The sequence below is a fragment of the Asterias rubens genome, chromosome 13, assembly GCF_902459465.1.
Source record: "Asterias rubens chromosome 13, eAstRub1.3, whole genome shotgun sequence".
In the NCBI taxonomy this organism is placed as follows: domain Eukaryota; kingdom Metazoa; phylum Echinodermata; class Asteroidea; order Forcipulatida; family Asteriidae; genus Asterias; species Asterias rubens.
Window position 1 is genome coordinate 14457599 of NC_047074.1, and position 16313 is coordinate 14473911.

A 16313-nucleotide genomic window follows, 5' to 3' on the forward strand; every position below is an offset into this window, starting at 1 on the left:
TAGCTACGGAACAATGAGTCTCACAATATCTAATTTGTTGTCAATAAGTTACTATTTTGTAAATTCTGCTGACATGTTCTTAAATATTTGACTTATTACAGACTAGTCTAGTCGCAGACTCTCAGGTCAGTGATACTGCTCGCTATGTACATGTTTAAGTATACAAACATTGTTTGTAATTCTGTTTATTTTTTGTTAAAAATAATACTGATCCTTTCAGTGATTTTTAGTCGATGGAAGTCATTTGACTCCATTTATAGGCTTCATATTGAAGACAAACTTGTGGACATTTTAATAAGAAATTGAAATGTTTATGTATCAAGAAATATTACTAAATTAGTTATGTTGCAAAATTGTTGGTAAAATAATAGATTGAATGCATCATGATGTTAGTGCAAATGTTATCATGAAAAGTGTCAAATCACCTTTAAAATTTAAAGTTGGTTTAAATATAGTTACCCGCCTATATAAAAATGTATTTTATAGCTACATGATAGACCTAAGTAGATTACCATGTATTATTTGTTTACTCTCTCTGACACTTTATTTAAATCAGTAAAAGTCACGAGAGGCGCTTTACACAAACTATTAAGAAAATAGTTACACATTAGAAAGCACCATTAAAAAAACACACAACAAGAAAAATGTAGAATACAGACAGGAAAGTTATGTGATGAAAAATCATGTAAATTGCCAATGCCAAAAATAAAAAGCCACCATTAAAAATGTAAAGAAAACCTACAGTTTATAAAAGAATACTTAAACAAGAGACAGTAATCAGTGAATAATGTGATCTCCTGCTTAATCCCACAAGAAAGAAAGACAAGTTATTTTGAAGTTATTTCCTTTTCTAAGAATCTGTAGATACCATACACTAAAGAAAACAAAAAGTACCCCAAATCATTTCATCTCGGGTAGGATAGCTGTTTTTTAACAGTTTATGACCCCAGGGATTTGTAAACAAAAAGGCAATGAGGTCAAGTAATGACACAGCTGAACAGGCTGAATTATCCTTTTGAGCTATGGTGGAGGAGCTAGCGCGTTGTTTGGTTTGAGTGTATACAGACAGATATACCCAAACCATAAAGTGTGTCCACCATATCGTAAACCGGCTTATGAAGTTGCGCAGACATTGTAAATGTTTTATATTTATGTTGATATGATGATAGACAATACAGAAATAAATATTAATAACAAAATGAATTAGCTATTATTAGTGATTTTGTAAGGTCACCAGCAGTAGAGAGCTGCCAATGTGGGGGGGGGGGGGGGGGTTGAACAAATTTCTGTGAAATAATTTTAATACTGAATAATTTTGTTACAATTTTTTGAAGGATTTTGTTTTGTAATAATCTTCCTTTTATTTGTCTTTATAGAAGGGAATATCAGCATCAATTTTGGTGTGGACTTAAAATTAAATTTTGCGTAAAGGAATTACAGAATGTTCATATTTTATTCTCTCAAAACTTGATCTGATTTGAAGGATACGTTATAAGAACTAAAACCACCGTTTTTTTTTATTTCGTCACCTTGGTCTTTCAAAGTTTGTAATATTGAGTGTGATTTGTCCTAAATATTGCTATAAAATCGTTAAAAAAAGATTGCCAAAAAAAGATCATGAAAAAAATACACATGTATGTATTGCAGTAATAATTACATTGCTAGCATTATTTTAAGCTCTTCATAATTAGGCTATGCAAAAAAAAAAAAAATGAAAATAAACAATCCAACAACAACAAACAAACCTAGATGTTTTGTCTTTGCCTTTTATATCTCTCGTGATTTAAAAGACAATGTAGTTGTCTGTTGTCAATTGGAAAGAGTGGGCAAAATTTGTTTAAATTTGGAAATAATGTTTAAGACTGGATGGAAAAGTAAAGCAGCTCAATAACTTGTTTTTGGTCCGAAGACCAAAAGGTTTTTTGTTTTGTTTTTGTTAACTTTTTTTTCATGGCCATTTGAGTGATTTCTAACTATGCAGAATATAATTGTAGTGGTTAGGAAAGTAAACTGTAATAACTATGTGTGTCAGCCAAATTGATGTGGGACTATATACTCATGCGCTATTATAAAATAATTATGTGTGAATTTAAGTGTTTAATGATTGTATATAAAATAAAAGAAATACACCACAAATCATGTTTTATGAAGACTTTTTTGTGGCCTGTTTTATTTTATTTGTTGTCAAAAGGTCGATTCGATAATTTCATTATTTCAATAATGTTTTCTTCCACCTAAATATTCTTTGGTGCATACAATAAGTAAAGAAAAACATTGTAAACAACCTTTTTATTTACTGCCAAATAGAAAATGTTCAAATAAGTTATTCATCTATTCAGGTTGCGACGTATTGGGGCTGATGAATATTCATTTATGTAAACGAACGGGCGCCATTTTGAATGTTTTGAATCTCCTCGGCAGCGGCGTAAACTTCCAGCTACATTCCAAAGTTGACATCGCTAATCGAGGTAGAAAATCACTGTTTTGTATGTGTTTAAGTTATTGTTGTCAAGAATTTGATATAGTTATTAAAACACGAACTCTCAACAATGGTTGTTATGATAAAATAGGGGTGATAATGCGTTGTTTAGTGAATAGCGCAGCTTAGTAAATTTTTGACGGGATTTTTATGCGCTGCTGGGCGATAGGTTAGGTTTAACCATTAAAGCCATACGAAAAAGCTTATATTTCCGACACTTGGTAAATGGTTGTGAATGCTTGTCATATTTGTATGTTGTCGACTATAATACAGAAAACAACTTAAGAGTTTTAGCTCACGATTGGAATGACATGAATGATTTATAAAATATAAAAATGACTAGACTAATTTTGGGACTGGATTATTAACTATGTGATTCGGATTCCCATTCTTCATAATCATAAAATTCATATTTTTATTTTATGATTCTTTATGACTTCTCTGTTGTCACTTGGTTGAAATGGAGGTGGTTGAATGAGAGTGAGAGTCTAAAAATGTTGATTTTCCAGAGACACTCAGTGACTCACTTGAGTGTTTGAATATTTGTTGTTGTGAATTTAAACATCCCCTCCTTTGCCAGGAACCATGACGAGCCTCAGGCCATTCAACACTTCCACTAAGGAGTCACATTCCTTAAAACTAAGGTAAGATTAAATTTTGTCTCAATTTTGTTTTAAAATTAGAATATTGTTAAAATAATTATACACTGCTAAAAATAACATTGTTTATTTTCTGAATTACAAATGATTGATTTGTGCAATTGTTATAATTGATATATAAAGCAATGTTTGTACTATTGTATTAGTTGCGATAACGTAACCCTCCGCCCGACAAAACTATCAATGATTAGCAAGGCTAGAGAAGTAACTATGATTTAAGTTTGTCATCTGTTCCCCTCTGACGATAATGGAACGAACCTCCTACTAGTTTGAGGAATAGGCTGTTGCAGCCTTTGTGTTTATTATTTACAATCCCCTTGTCATTCTTCTGGTAGTATCCGAGTTCACTTGATGGAAATATCATCATAACATAGTAAAAAGTAAAAAAAAACAAACCAAAAAACCCAAATAAAAACCAAACAATACTTGTATACCCCCAAAATTGCATTAAACAGCCACTTTTTCATCCAATCTTTGTTAAAAATGACACCATAACCATTGACACATTTAATTGGCTATTTATAAAATTTCATCATAATGATTAATATTTTAATACACTACTTTCTCTGTAATTAAATAAGTTGTTATAGATTAAAGTGAATATTGATTAAGTTTCAGCTGTTTCATGAACATGACTGACAATGCCATCGTCAATTCAATTTTCTTACAGAAATTCTCAGCTGTCTTCCAAGGAAAGTGAACGTCTTGATACTGATAATATGAAGATGGAGCAGCGTCTTAAAGAGTTGAAGCTTACCATGGGCAGACAGAAACAAGAGAGAGAGTGAGTGAAGAGCCAGCCTTGCTACCTTGGGATAAGAATAAGAACAAGATACGACAAGTTAAAAGAAGAATGAGAGCGGGCGAGTTGCTTTATGGCTGATGCCTCTTTTGACAGCGCGTTCTACGCAGTCTCTAACACAGAATGGATCAACCATCAACTAATTTAAATACCCAAATATATTCGGGTATTTCAAGTCACACTTCCAGAGTTTGTCATCGCGCAAGGCCCTCTGGAAAGAAATCGGTGGCGAGATTGTTTACCATCTGTTACTGGGATTGTGCTTACTTTTGTTTAGCAGTGGATTTATAAGAAATATTTCTGCCTAAGCAGCCGCCCCGTAACCCCCACTCCTTTGTTACGCCACTGATTGAGTGTTTTGTGTTCTGTTCAAACCTTTTCTGCTGTTTAGTAGTATGCATTCCAATGGAGTTATTTGGTCATCAGGAAAGCCAGGTGCCATCACAACGCATGGATCAGATCTAATGAGGAAAGAACCAAGTAAACCATCAAACTCGAAGGGAAAGGTAATTATTGAATTTGTAGACTGGTTTATACTTCCTGCGATAGCGAATGCTGTACGAATTTTGTTGTCACAAATTCAAATTCGCAACAAATAATTCGCAACTGTTAAGCTGTATTCTGTTCAGCTCCTGTTCAGCTCCTGTAGTCTGTACAGCTCTATGAAGTCAAAATTCACTACGCTATTCAATACTAGACAATTGGTGTGAGGTCATTATCCTATTTTGTCAGTAGTTTCACCATTCAATACCAAATTCAGAAGTATTTTCATCCATCTCGGTATTAATAGCTGATGAGCTGGAATGAGGGGTAATTGGTTTTGAGGTGTCGGTTACTGGGGTCGGTTTATTCACTTGGACAGTTAGTATGAACCTGGGTGGGGCTATCTTGTTCGAAAGTGTATCGTAATAGCACTCTGCACTAATGCTAGAAAAAGAAGCTAAGTACCCGGATCACAGACAATGGGTCAAATTTGTACAACTACAAGTTTACATGTTTCTTATCTTTACAAAACCTGTAATTGTGTACAAGTCATTGGCGATTTAAAAAAAGAATTTTGTTTTGTTTTGTAACGTGTTAAGTTGGTGTTGATGCGTCATTATTTTTAAAGCCTGTTCCTTTTTATTTTTCCCAACAGCCAAGGAAGATCCGAGTACTTAAAGATACACCTATCGGTAAGAAACAGTTCCAATTTCTTCTTAATATCTTGGTGGATTTCTCTGTTTAAAAGAAAAAAAAAAACATTTTATTGCGCAGAGGAACACTGTCATTGTTGACTCTATAAATCTATTTCAGAAATATTTGAAGAAGCATTTTGGGCTATATTGCTCAGTTGGAAGAGCGCCAGCGCGTTAATTTGGTTGCAGGTTTAAGTCCCACCCTTTTCTTTCTTGAACTCCCAAATTTTCCAGCAGTTTCCCATGAGGTTTATTACTTGACTTTCGAGAAAGTAATGTTTATTTAAAATGTTTATCATCTTGTTTTTCATAATTAATTGACCCTGTATTCTGTGAAAAAACGTCAGAGGCATATTACTAGGGTGGGATTCGAACCCACGACCCTTGCAGTTCTAGAGCTGTGTGCAGTGTCTTACCAACTAGACCACCGAGATTGCCTGGTGGCTAGAGGCAGTTTAAATCCTTTGTTAGCAGCGGGTACTGGAAACGATTATGTTAAATTTGTAGCGGGGATAAAGAATATTAATTTTGGTTTTACATATACACCAATGTGTGTTAGTTGACGCGTTGTACTTGTATTTTCTTATATTTTTAAATATTAGAAGTTCCAAAACGTCCAAGCTTAGCAGCTTCGCTCAGTAAGAGGAGTCCCCCTAAACTGAAAGGTCCTGCATGTGGACAGTGTGAAGAGAAAGTTGTCGCTTTGGTAAGAAAGATCTCGCCAAAGATTTTCTTTTAATATATAAAGGCATCGGATTGTCTGATCTTAGATAAGACGAAGAAAATGTGTCATCTCATTGATGTGCTTGAACTCTAACAATCAGGCCTGTGAAATCTCCGCTTTAAAGCGGATTTCCGCTCTTTTTAATTTTCCCAGTCCGCATTTTTCGTGGGTTCCGCTTTTTTTCCGTTCCTTGTTTTTCTTGTGAGCTCCGCTTTTTCTCGTTCCGTTTTTATCTTCTTTTTTTTACATCCAAATTAGATCGTCAAGCAGCACGTACCTGGAATCGGGAAGCACTTTAATTGCGATTTGATTTGATTTTGACATAATGAGTCGGGGGCTATACCTAGTAAAATGCTCCGTCTTGGTCTTTCATTGGAGCCGTTGTTGTCAATTTTTCGTTCAGCGCGATGTCTATTTTACATGTACTTCAATGTCATTATTCAATTGCACCAACAGAGGGCGCTTTACTAAAAAGCCAACACCTTGAGACAAGATTAGGCACACATGGTTTCCCCCCATGCGACGTCCGTACGTACGTTGTGTGTACAGTGTGTATTTTTTTGCGTCAAGTAATGCATAATATGGCAGTCGACGACGAGGACTCATCGCGCTTGTGGATTTATTTCTAAAGGAATGCTACACAAACATATTGAAAATGAGGATGCACAACACATTGTTACATGTAAGAATTGTGGCCTACTGTTTCTGTAAATGTGTTGTCTACGCTTCAGTTTTTAATAAAAGCCTTTTATTACATTCGTAATTTTGGCCCAAAATACGGACAGGCCTGAACAATCTACATCCTAAATTAAAATTTACCCGTCAGTGTTGTTTTAGGTTATACTTTTCGGTCGGGTAAGTTTTATATTTGTAGGAGAATTGTTTAGTTTACACCAAGTGTGCTTTGACTATTTATTAGAATAGTTCCTTATATTTGTTTTCACTGTACTGTGAATTGATTGAGTAATAGATTGATTTTGTTTTTGCAGACATGTATGGAATGTGGTGAGAATTACTGCACTTCATGTTTTGCCAAGTTTCATCTTAAAGGCGCACTGAAGAACCATCGCTCTTTACCGTACCAGGTTAGCCCAATTGTAAATCGATGACCGATTAAGAACTAGAGAATGAAACTGTCACTGTGTGAACCCAAATTGGGACCCATGCATGATTGGACCTTGTCCCACCCTTGTAGTTGTTCTCATGGTCCCTTTGTACAAATTGACAAAGAAATAATCAAGTGCCGTTTCTGTCCCTTTTTCCTTTTTGAATACTTTATTGCATGAGTTGGAATTCACAAGAATTGAAAAAGCAAAGTGAATTTTCTTGTGTCACAATTGGAAAACAATGTTTAATGTACACTGAAATTTACTTCGACTTCAATTAAGGTTGACTTGTTTGAGAAGACCGAGGCTTTTTTTAACCATAGATGCTCCTGTTCATTGTTTTTGAAATGATACGTATGTATCAAATAAACAATATTGTTTAATTTTGTTTGTTTGTTTGTTTGTTTGTTATTTCAGAGCAACAGTTCTTCCAATTCAAGTTCTCTTGAGTGAGTTTAAAGTTTCAAACTTTTTCAATTCTGCCATTTCTTAAACCTAGATTCTTTCAGACCAATTAGTGCTAGTACCAACTTGAGAATGCAGGAGACTATTGAGATTACTGAAAAGGTCTCGTTGAGTGGGAAGCCTGCTGTGGTTTCAAAAGTCTGTCATAGAGTAAATGCTGGAAGAACTTATTTGACAATATCATTGTTTTTTCCAATGTTAAAAATGCAATTTACAATTGTGGGTTGTTAAAGGAAAACTTAACTATAGCGGGATCTGAACCTGTGACCTCTTGATTATTGTGCTGGTCCTCTGTCAACTGAACCATCTAGCCCTAATATTGATTCCCTATTATGTAATCTTTGTTCGGGGATGCCAGTCACTTTCAGAACCATTTCCATTTGTACGTGTAGGCCAGCCCTTGTACTGGATAAATCATTCCTACTTGTTTTCCATTTGTACGTGTAGGCCAGCCCTTGTACTGGATAAATCATTCCTACTTGTTTTCCATTTGTACGTGTAGGCCAGCCCTTGTACTGGATAAAGCATTCCTACTTGTTTTCCATTTGTACGTGTAGACCAGCCCTTGTACTGGATAAATCATTCCTACTTGTTTTCCATTTGTACGTGTAGGCCAGCCCTTGTACTGGATAAATCATTCCTACTTGTTTTCCATTTGTACGTGTAGGCCAGCCCTTGTACTGGATAAATCATTCCTACTTGTTTTCCATTTGTACATGTAGGCCAGCCCTTGTACTGGATAAAGCATTCCTACTTGTTTTCCATTTGTACGTGTAGGCCAGCCCTTGTACTGGATAAATCATTCCTACTTGTTTTCCATTTGTACGTGTAGGCCAGCCCTTGTACTGGATAAATCATTCCTACTTGTTTTCCATTTGTACGTGTAGGCCAGCCCTTGTACTGGATAAATCATTCCTACTTGTTTTCCATTTGTACGTGTAGGCCAGCCCTTGTACTGGATAAATCATTCCTACTTGTTTTCCATTTGTACATGTAGGCCAGCCCTTGTACTGGATAAAGCATTCCTACTTGTTTTCCATTTGTACGTGTAGGCCAGCCCTTGTACTGGATAAATCATTCCTACTTGTTTTTCCAAGGACCAAATATCATGCCTAATAAACACAATTAAAAAGAAGATAGAACAAAAAAGAAAATAAGATGAATGTCTGTATGATCTTCTTCTATTAGTTCGAATAATGGAATGACATCATCTCCAAAGAGCTCTGTAGAGGGACTTCCTCCAAGACCATCTAGCGCTAGTAGAAGGACCACAACATCAACTGATACATCAAATGAAGATGGAATCAAAACAGTTCCTGTTACCATCAAGGTAGGTTGGCACATCCCTGGGTCACTAATGACGACTTAAAAAAAACCAAATGTTTATGAGAGATCGTCGGATGGCCACTTCAAGGTGAGGACTATACTTATCAACCCAAATCAACTTTCACGAGGGGCACGTTGCAACATACTTCTTTGGCTGAATCAGGATTACCCCCTTCCAGTGGGTAAGAATGTAGGCATGGGGTATCATCCACTAGGAGCCTGGCTGGTAGAGCAGAATACACTAGGAGAGGGCTACTGCCACCATGGGTACGTTGCCCCCTACTCCTGGGGCTGAATCAGGGTTACCCCCTTCTAGTGGGTAAGAAGGTAGGCATGGGTATCATCCACTACGAGCCTGGCTGGTAGAGCAAAATGCACTAGGAGAGGGCTGCTGCCACCAGGGGCATGTTGCCACCTGGGCCTGAAACAGGCCCGGTTACCCCCTTTATACGTAATGATGTAGGCATGGGTATCATCCACTAGGAGCCTGGCTGGTAGAGCAGAATACACCACTTTCCCCAAATGTCCTAACTTTGATTTGAACCCACACACTGCTGCTGACAAACCCAGAGCTTGGGTCTGGTGAACTAGACGACTCCGCTACGACACACCACGTTTAGAGAGGGCGTTAGAGACGCGATGGGTGGATGCGGATTTACTCTTTATTTCTACTTTTTTGTTTTCTTTGCAGGATCCAAGCGAGAGGACAGGTGGATTATTCTTTGAAGGAAACTTCAGTGAAGAAGAAAGTGCTTTGTCTTTTGCTCAGGCTTTGGCTGAATGGAGAGCAGGCAAAGATGCGGACTCATCGGCACCATCGCAAACTAAAGATCTTAAGAAAGGTATGGAAAAGATTCTACATTATTAGTGTTGGATTGACAGCTATTCCGGTCACAGTGTTTAAGTTCACTTTTGTTAATCCTGGCAAGCTTTAACTGGGTTGTCTCTGTCCCCCTAGTTCCCTGCTCTTCCCTCTTCCACCCCATTTCCTGTCCTTACCCATTCTACCCTCATCTCTCATCTATTCTTCACATGTTCCTTGTTGTATCCAAACCTTATGTCAGTCATCTTCATTCAGGACCAGTGTTTTAGTTGCTATTTAGCCTGTAGGCCTACAGGTAGTTCTATGAAGCGTGTTTATTTTGTTTATTTATTTATTTATTTAGTATCTTTATTGTGTTTTTAGTAGAGAGCGCTACGAGTGGCACTTCTACAGAACCTCAACCCATGGAACAAGTAGAGATCCAATTTAGGAAGGACACGTCCATTACATATGCAGATAAGTTACTGATTAAGAAACATCGACGGACTGAGCTGTCACCAATGTCATCACCTCGGGAAGAGACGGGCGGATCGTCATCCAGACAGGAAGGAACGCTGCCATTGACCAATGGACAGATTGGTGCTGAAAGTGGTAATAAATAATTCTATTCTGACTAGGGCCTTATTTCATTGAGTAAAAGTAGCTTACCTGACTGCAAAATAAATGTAATTTCACGTTTTCGCCTGAGAAATCTTAACTTGACTCTGGACCCTGGATCCTTGACCCTAATGATTTCACTTTTTTCTTTGTACAGATGATGAGAATGAGTTACAGGAAGAACACAAGCGTTACGCTGGTATCTTTGCTCAATCTAAATCATCAGATGAACCTAGGTTGGAGAGCGCGCTCTCTATAGTGGACGTCACTGAGGTAAAAAAACAATCCACAAAATGCTACAGTCTCCTTAAATTATTTGTTTGGAAACTAGTTTGGAAACTTGTTTGGAAACTAGTTTCTTGTTTGTTCTTTCATTATTCTCTTGCAACATCGATGACCAATTGAGTTCAAATTTTCACAGTTTTGTTATTGTATGCATATGTTGGGATACACCAAGTGAAAATACTGGTCTTTGACAATTACCAAAGGTGTGCAGTGCTTTTAATCCAACTGAAATTCAATTTGGCTTTTGTTTATTTACCAGGCATCCGATACATACATTGCTGAAATGGAATCTTCGTATAACATCCAGGAAGTACGTGAACCTGATAGTGATATGATAACAACGAGCAATCCGCACATTCAAGAAGCCTCACTGGTACCTCCAGCCTCTGAACCCTCCCTCAAGGAAAAATCTGACGACCCCTCTACGACCGCTCGATCCATTTCATCGGCAAGAGTGGTATCATCTCAACAGAAGCAGAGGCGAGCCGATAGCTCCACCAAACCAGCCCGGACTGTGTCCACCCCGCTAAAAAGCAAAGTGGACAGCAAACCCGTGAACCAACAACAACGAGAAACTCCAAAGCTGGATACCCCCACAAGGTTTTCCTCAGCGAGGCCAACCCAACGCGTCAAATCATCACAAGAAAAGAATCAAATAGCTAAATCCAAAAGCGCAAATGTGGCACTGAATCGCAAATCGCGTACCCAGGACGTTGCGGGTTTACCGGAGCGCACCACACCATCTTCGGAGATTGCCTCGGGGAGGATCTCGTCTAAGGAGGATGAATCTGGGCGTGGTTCCTCCATGGGGCTTACAAGCACTCCATCAGGGATGCTTCTGATGACTAGTCAGCTCACTCGAGATAGTCAGCATCATTATAAAGCTGGGCTAGGAGATTTCTTTCTGGCTGGTCTTGGAGGTGATGAAGGGGACGCAGCGAGAGATGATGATACGCAACGTGGAGTGACCACAACAACAGATAAGTTACCGACATGTTCATACACAGGTACGCCAGTTCAAATCTGTTTACTGTTTTTAAAACAGGGGCTTCAATAGCAATCTCAGTTTTTTAATGCACTCAGATTTCAATAGAAAAAAAGTCTTTAACCTCTCATTTTAACTGGGTAGAATTGTCTTTTTGAGCAATGAGGAGTTTTTTGTTACAGTCAATGCTGCATTGATTGAATATCATCCAAATTCAGGAATGCACAAAAATGTTTCCGTTTTAAAATTAATGAAATTGAAATGTGACGTTATCGAACATTTGTTAATTTTGCCATACAAATTTACTGGAGGTGTTTTAAACACAGTTGCATTTTACCAACATTTAAACATGGCTTTAAAGACTTGAAAAAGCTTTTCCAATTTTGCCATGGATTGTTTTTGTGTTGAGCGAGAATGAAGAAATCTGTTTTTTATTTACCTGGCTGATAGTTGAAACACTGTCTAAACCATTACAATTGATTTTCCGAACAGGTACCATGCCAGCCTGGCGTCCAGACAGTAGTCTAGCCACACCGACCCTTGGTGATTCTCTACAACCCTACTCTCCCTCTCCACCTGCCAAGAGCGGACGGCAATCCCAACGCAGCTCCGGGAAAACCCGCTCACTTAAAGGCGCTCAACCAGCCAAGTCAGCCCCCGAAGCTGATAACACTATATCGTTTGTACTGAGTGAACATCTACCTGGCAGGAAGAGTACAAATGGGAATAAGAACGGAGTCGCCGATGACAAACGACTTCAATCCAGACAGATGAGAGAACCTGATAGAAGCAGCAGTCGTATTGAGGTCGATGGTAGGTCTTTACATCAGATTATTTTAAAGCTTGTTGGACCATTATTGGTCAGGCCCCAGTTTTATAAGGCCTGGACAATGTTGGTAATTACTCAAAATAATTGTTAGCATAAAAACTTACTTGGTATCTAAGCAATGGAGAGCTGTTGATACTATAAAACATTGTGAGAAATAGCTCCCTCTGAAGTAACATAGTTTTTGAGAAGGAGGTAATTCTCACTCAAATAGTAAAAGGCTTTAGCTAAAGCTGAGGTATGTTTTTTCTTTCATCATTCTCTTGCAACTTTGGTGACTAATTGAGTTCAAATTTTCGCAGGTTTGTTATTTTATGCATAGGTTGGGATACAGCAACTGTGAAGGCTAGTCTTTGACAATTACAAAAGGTGTCCAGTGCCTTTAAGCAGAAAAACATGCTTAAGATTTCAACAGTGTTTTTTTTTAAATGTTTGTAGGAGATGATATGAGTGTTTATGACACCACTGGAAAGGATTACAACGAGATGGAGGACAAAGAAACATTGGAGAAACTAACCTGGGAACTGGCTTCTCAATCTGGAAGGATAACAGGTCAGTTTAGTCAATGTAACGGTCTTGTTTTATTATTATTATTTTTCTTAACTGAATGTTAAAATTGACCCCTTTCCTTCGCAGCGAACTTTGTTCAGGCTCTGAAGGAAAGAGTCACTGGCATCCCTGATTACATGGTTCAGGCTCTGAAGGAAAGAGTCACTGGCATCCCTGATTACATGGTTCAGGCTCTGAAGGAAAGAGTCACTGGCATCCCTGATTACATGGTTCAGGCTCTGAAGGAAAGAGTCACTGGCATCCCTGATTACATGGTTCAGGCTCTGAAGGAAAGAGTCACTGGCATCCCTGATACATGGTTCAGGCTCTGAAGGAAAGAGTCACTGGCATCCCTGATTACATGGTTCAGGCTCTGAAGGAAAGAGTCACTGGCATCCCTGATTACATGGTTCAGGCTCTGAAGGAAAGAGTCACTGGCATCCCTGATTACATGGTTCAGGCTCTGAAGGAAAGAGTCACTGGCATCCCTGATTACATGGTTCAGGCTCTGAAGGAAAGAGTCTCTGGCATCCCTGATTACATGGTTCAGGCTCTGAAGGAAAGAGTCACTGGCATCCCTGATTACATGGTTCAGGCTCTGAAGGAAAGAGTCACTGGCATCCCTGATTACATGGTTCAGGCTCTGAAGGAAAGAGTCACTGGCATCCCTGATTACATGGTTCAGGCTCTGAAGGAAAGAGTCACTGGCATCCCTGATTACATGGTTCAGGCTCTGAAGGAAAGAGTCACTGGCATCCCTGATTACATGTATATTTAAATAATCTGGGCTGCGGCTTATCAAACATTTTGCTGTTGTATATTCTTCATGCTTTTCTATTCTTTATTGCATATTTTAAAATTGACTGTTTCTTTGTTTAATCAAAAATTGGCTGTTTCCTTTCATGTTAAGTGCTTTGGAGTTTTGCTTTAGAAGCTCTCTTCATTATTATTTTCATTCTCATTGTTGTTTTAAAATCACTTCACTGGCTCCCTGTTCAATTGCGAATTTCATTATTTGTCTGTACCTTATCGTCCCCTTAATGGCTCAACCCCTAGTTACATTTCCTGCCTCATTCATTCTCCTTCTGTTACTCGTCCTGGTCTGCAAGAGCATCTAGAGCCCCAAAACTTTTGGAGCCGTGTTCCAGAAGATGTTGGGAGTGGGGGGGGGGGGGCTGGGGAAGAGGATAGGGAATTTGCTACAGATACTACTGTGATTTTCTTGTACGTATTTGTAAGTTTTCGTATAGGTATTTATTACTATATTCTTGTAGGCGCCTTGATCATTCTAAGGGTGGATATGTGCGGGTCATAATGTTTATACATATTAGAAATATCATTTTGGTTATTTTTAGTAGTTATTTGTTATTTTTAGTAGTTATTACTAATAACTACTAAAAATTAACAAAAATGATATTTCTAATATTTATAAACATTATGACCCGCACATATCACTTAACAAAACTTAACTAATAACTTATTAGTTGAGTTTTGTTAAGTGCTTTAGACTTTTCCTAAGATTTCTGATCAATCCTTTATGTTTTTTTCTCCTCTCAAACCAAACTGAAGTTTAATACATGTATATCATTCAATGTTCTTTCTTGTAGCCGATGGTTGTCTGACAAGCATGAACCTCCCTGATGCAGACGAAGACATCTATAGAGAGAACAGTTTCAGTCAAGATGCGGAGTTGGGGATCGTAGATGATGCAGGGTTAGGGTCAGGGTTAAGTACTCCATTTGACTTCCTGACAGGGGAGAGTCTTAGCAGAGAAGTTAGTGATGAAGGGGAAGATATGGAAGAGATGGAGCTACAAAGATTCACTGCAGAGGTCCAGGCACTCACTTAGACTCTTAAACATCTTAGATGGGGAGCTGGGCATCATAGATGATGCGAGGTTAGGATCTGGGTTGAGTACTCCATTTGACTTCCTGACAGGGGAGAGTCTTATCAGAGAAGTTAGTTATGAAGGGGAAGATATGGAAGAGATGGAGCTACAAAGATTCACTGCTGAGGTCCAGGCACTCACTTAGACTCTTAAACATCTTAGATGGGGAGCTGGGCATCATAGATGATGCGAGGTTAGGATCTGGGTTGAGTACTCCATTTGACTTCCTGACAGGGGAGAGTCTTATCAGAGAAGTTAGTTATGAAGGGGAAGATATGGAAGAGATGGAGCTACAGAGATTCACTGCTGAGGTCCAGGCACTCACTTAGACTCTTAAACTTCTTAGATGGGGAGTTGGGCATCGTACATGATGTGGGGTTAGGATCTGGGTTGAGTACTCCATTTGACTTCCTGACAGGGGAGAGTCTTATCAGAGAAGTTAGTTATGAAGGGGAAGATATGGAAGAGATGGAGCTACAGAGATTCACTGCTGAGGTCCAGGCACTCACCTATATTCAAAGTTAAATAACTTCTGCTGCATGTATTAACCAAAAAGATTTGCGGGTAATGTGTTTATAGACAATGAGGGAGTTTGCTCTTGGCTGAATTTGTCCATGGTGGGGCGGGGATGGGGGGGGGGGGGGGGGTCAGGACAGTATGGAGACTTGTTATGAGTAAGGCAGTTTCATGTCAGCTTAAAGACAGAATTCAGACTTTTTCAATATGTAAAAAATTCAGATAATGCCGTCTTTCTTTGTACTATAAAAGGTTTAATTTTTACACTCAAGATCTCGTTTCATCTTCTGGTGTTTCCCAATTTGAGAAATACCAAATGTATCTGTTTTTGTTTAGAAACTTCTGTTTAATTGTCCAAGTAGTTTTCTTCCATTGTTTTTTGTGTCAAGGATTCCTTTGGCAAACAGTTCCGTCTCATTTTATACAATGTGTAAAAACCTCTAAAACAAAGAACTTGACAACTTCCCCAGTTTGCATGATTTAAAAATTGTAATTGAAATTTTGATTTCTTCCAGATTTTAACATGTATTAAATTGTTGAGGTACCCGCTGCTAAAACATACATAGGATTCAAACTGCCTCTAGCCATCGGGCCAGCTCGGTGGACTAGTGGTAAGACACTGGGTTCGAATCGCACCCAGATGATTTCCCTGTAAATTTGTTTTCACAGAACTCTAGAAAGTTTTGATCATAAAGTGTTTAATACACATGGGTGTAAGGGTAAAACAAATTATATTCAGAATTTCTATGATGATTAAATGTGTGATTTCTTCCAAATTTTCTTTTATTTATGCAGTTAACTAAATATAATATTGTACAGTGTATTCCATCCAGATTAGTTATTATTTGTTTGAAATGTTGAATTGCTTTTAACAATCCGTCCAGTTTTTGTTAAGACTGTTTATAAATATAGATTATATATGAAGTGTGATCCGATGTACATGTGAATTAGTCCATGCCGTCCTTAATTTCCTTGTAAATTCTTATTGTACGTATAATCATTATTTACAGTTTTAAAAAATGTATAGTTAAATTCAATTGTAGTTGTATTGGCAGTGTTGTTAATTGTATTGCCACGTCCAATTTGATGTTAATGAAGACTTCCA

General features: G+C 38.0%; 1 protein-coding gene across 3 annotated transcripts; it reads left to right on the plus strand.

The window, feature by feature from the left end:
• Window positions 1-2393: 2393 nt before the first annotated feature.
• LOC117298451 (cell wall protein RBR3-like) lies at window positions 2394-15304 on the plus strand. Of its 3 annotated transcripts, none has more exons than XM_033781719.1 (16): window positions 2394-2468; window positions 3060-3123; window positions 3809-3922; window positions 4332-4446; window positions 5079-5115; window positions 5721-5824; window positions 6832-6927; window positions 7366-7397; window positions 8602-8743; window positions 9431-9581; window positions 9926-10153; window positions 10317-10432; window positions 10704-11451; window positions 11922-12242; window positions 12694-12807; window positions 14412-15304. In XM_033781719.1, the coding sequence occupies exons 2-16, from the start codon at window positions 3065-3067 to the stop codon at window positions 14651-14653; spliced, it is 2619 nt and encodes an 872-aa protein (XP_033637610.1). In that variant the 5' UTR covers window positions 2394-2468; window positions 3060-3064; the 3' UTR covers window positions 14654-15304. The 3 variants fall into 3 exon arrangements, with proteins under 3 accessions (XP_033637610.1, XP_033637612.1, XP_033637613.1); XM_033781721.1 differs by having other exon boundaries at window positions 9929-10153; XM_033781722.1 differs by having other exon boundaries at window positions 4335-4446.
• Window positions 15305-16313: the final 1009 nt, after the last annotated feature.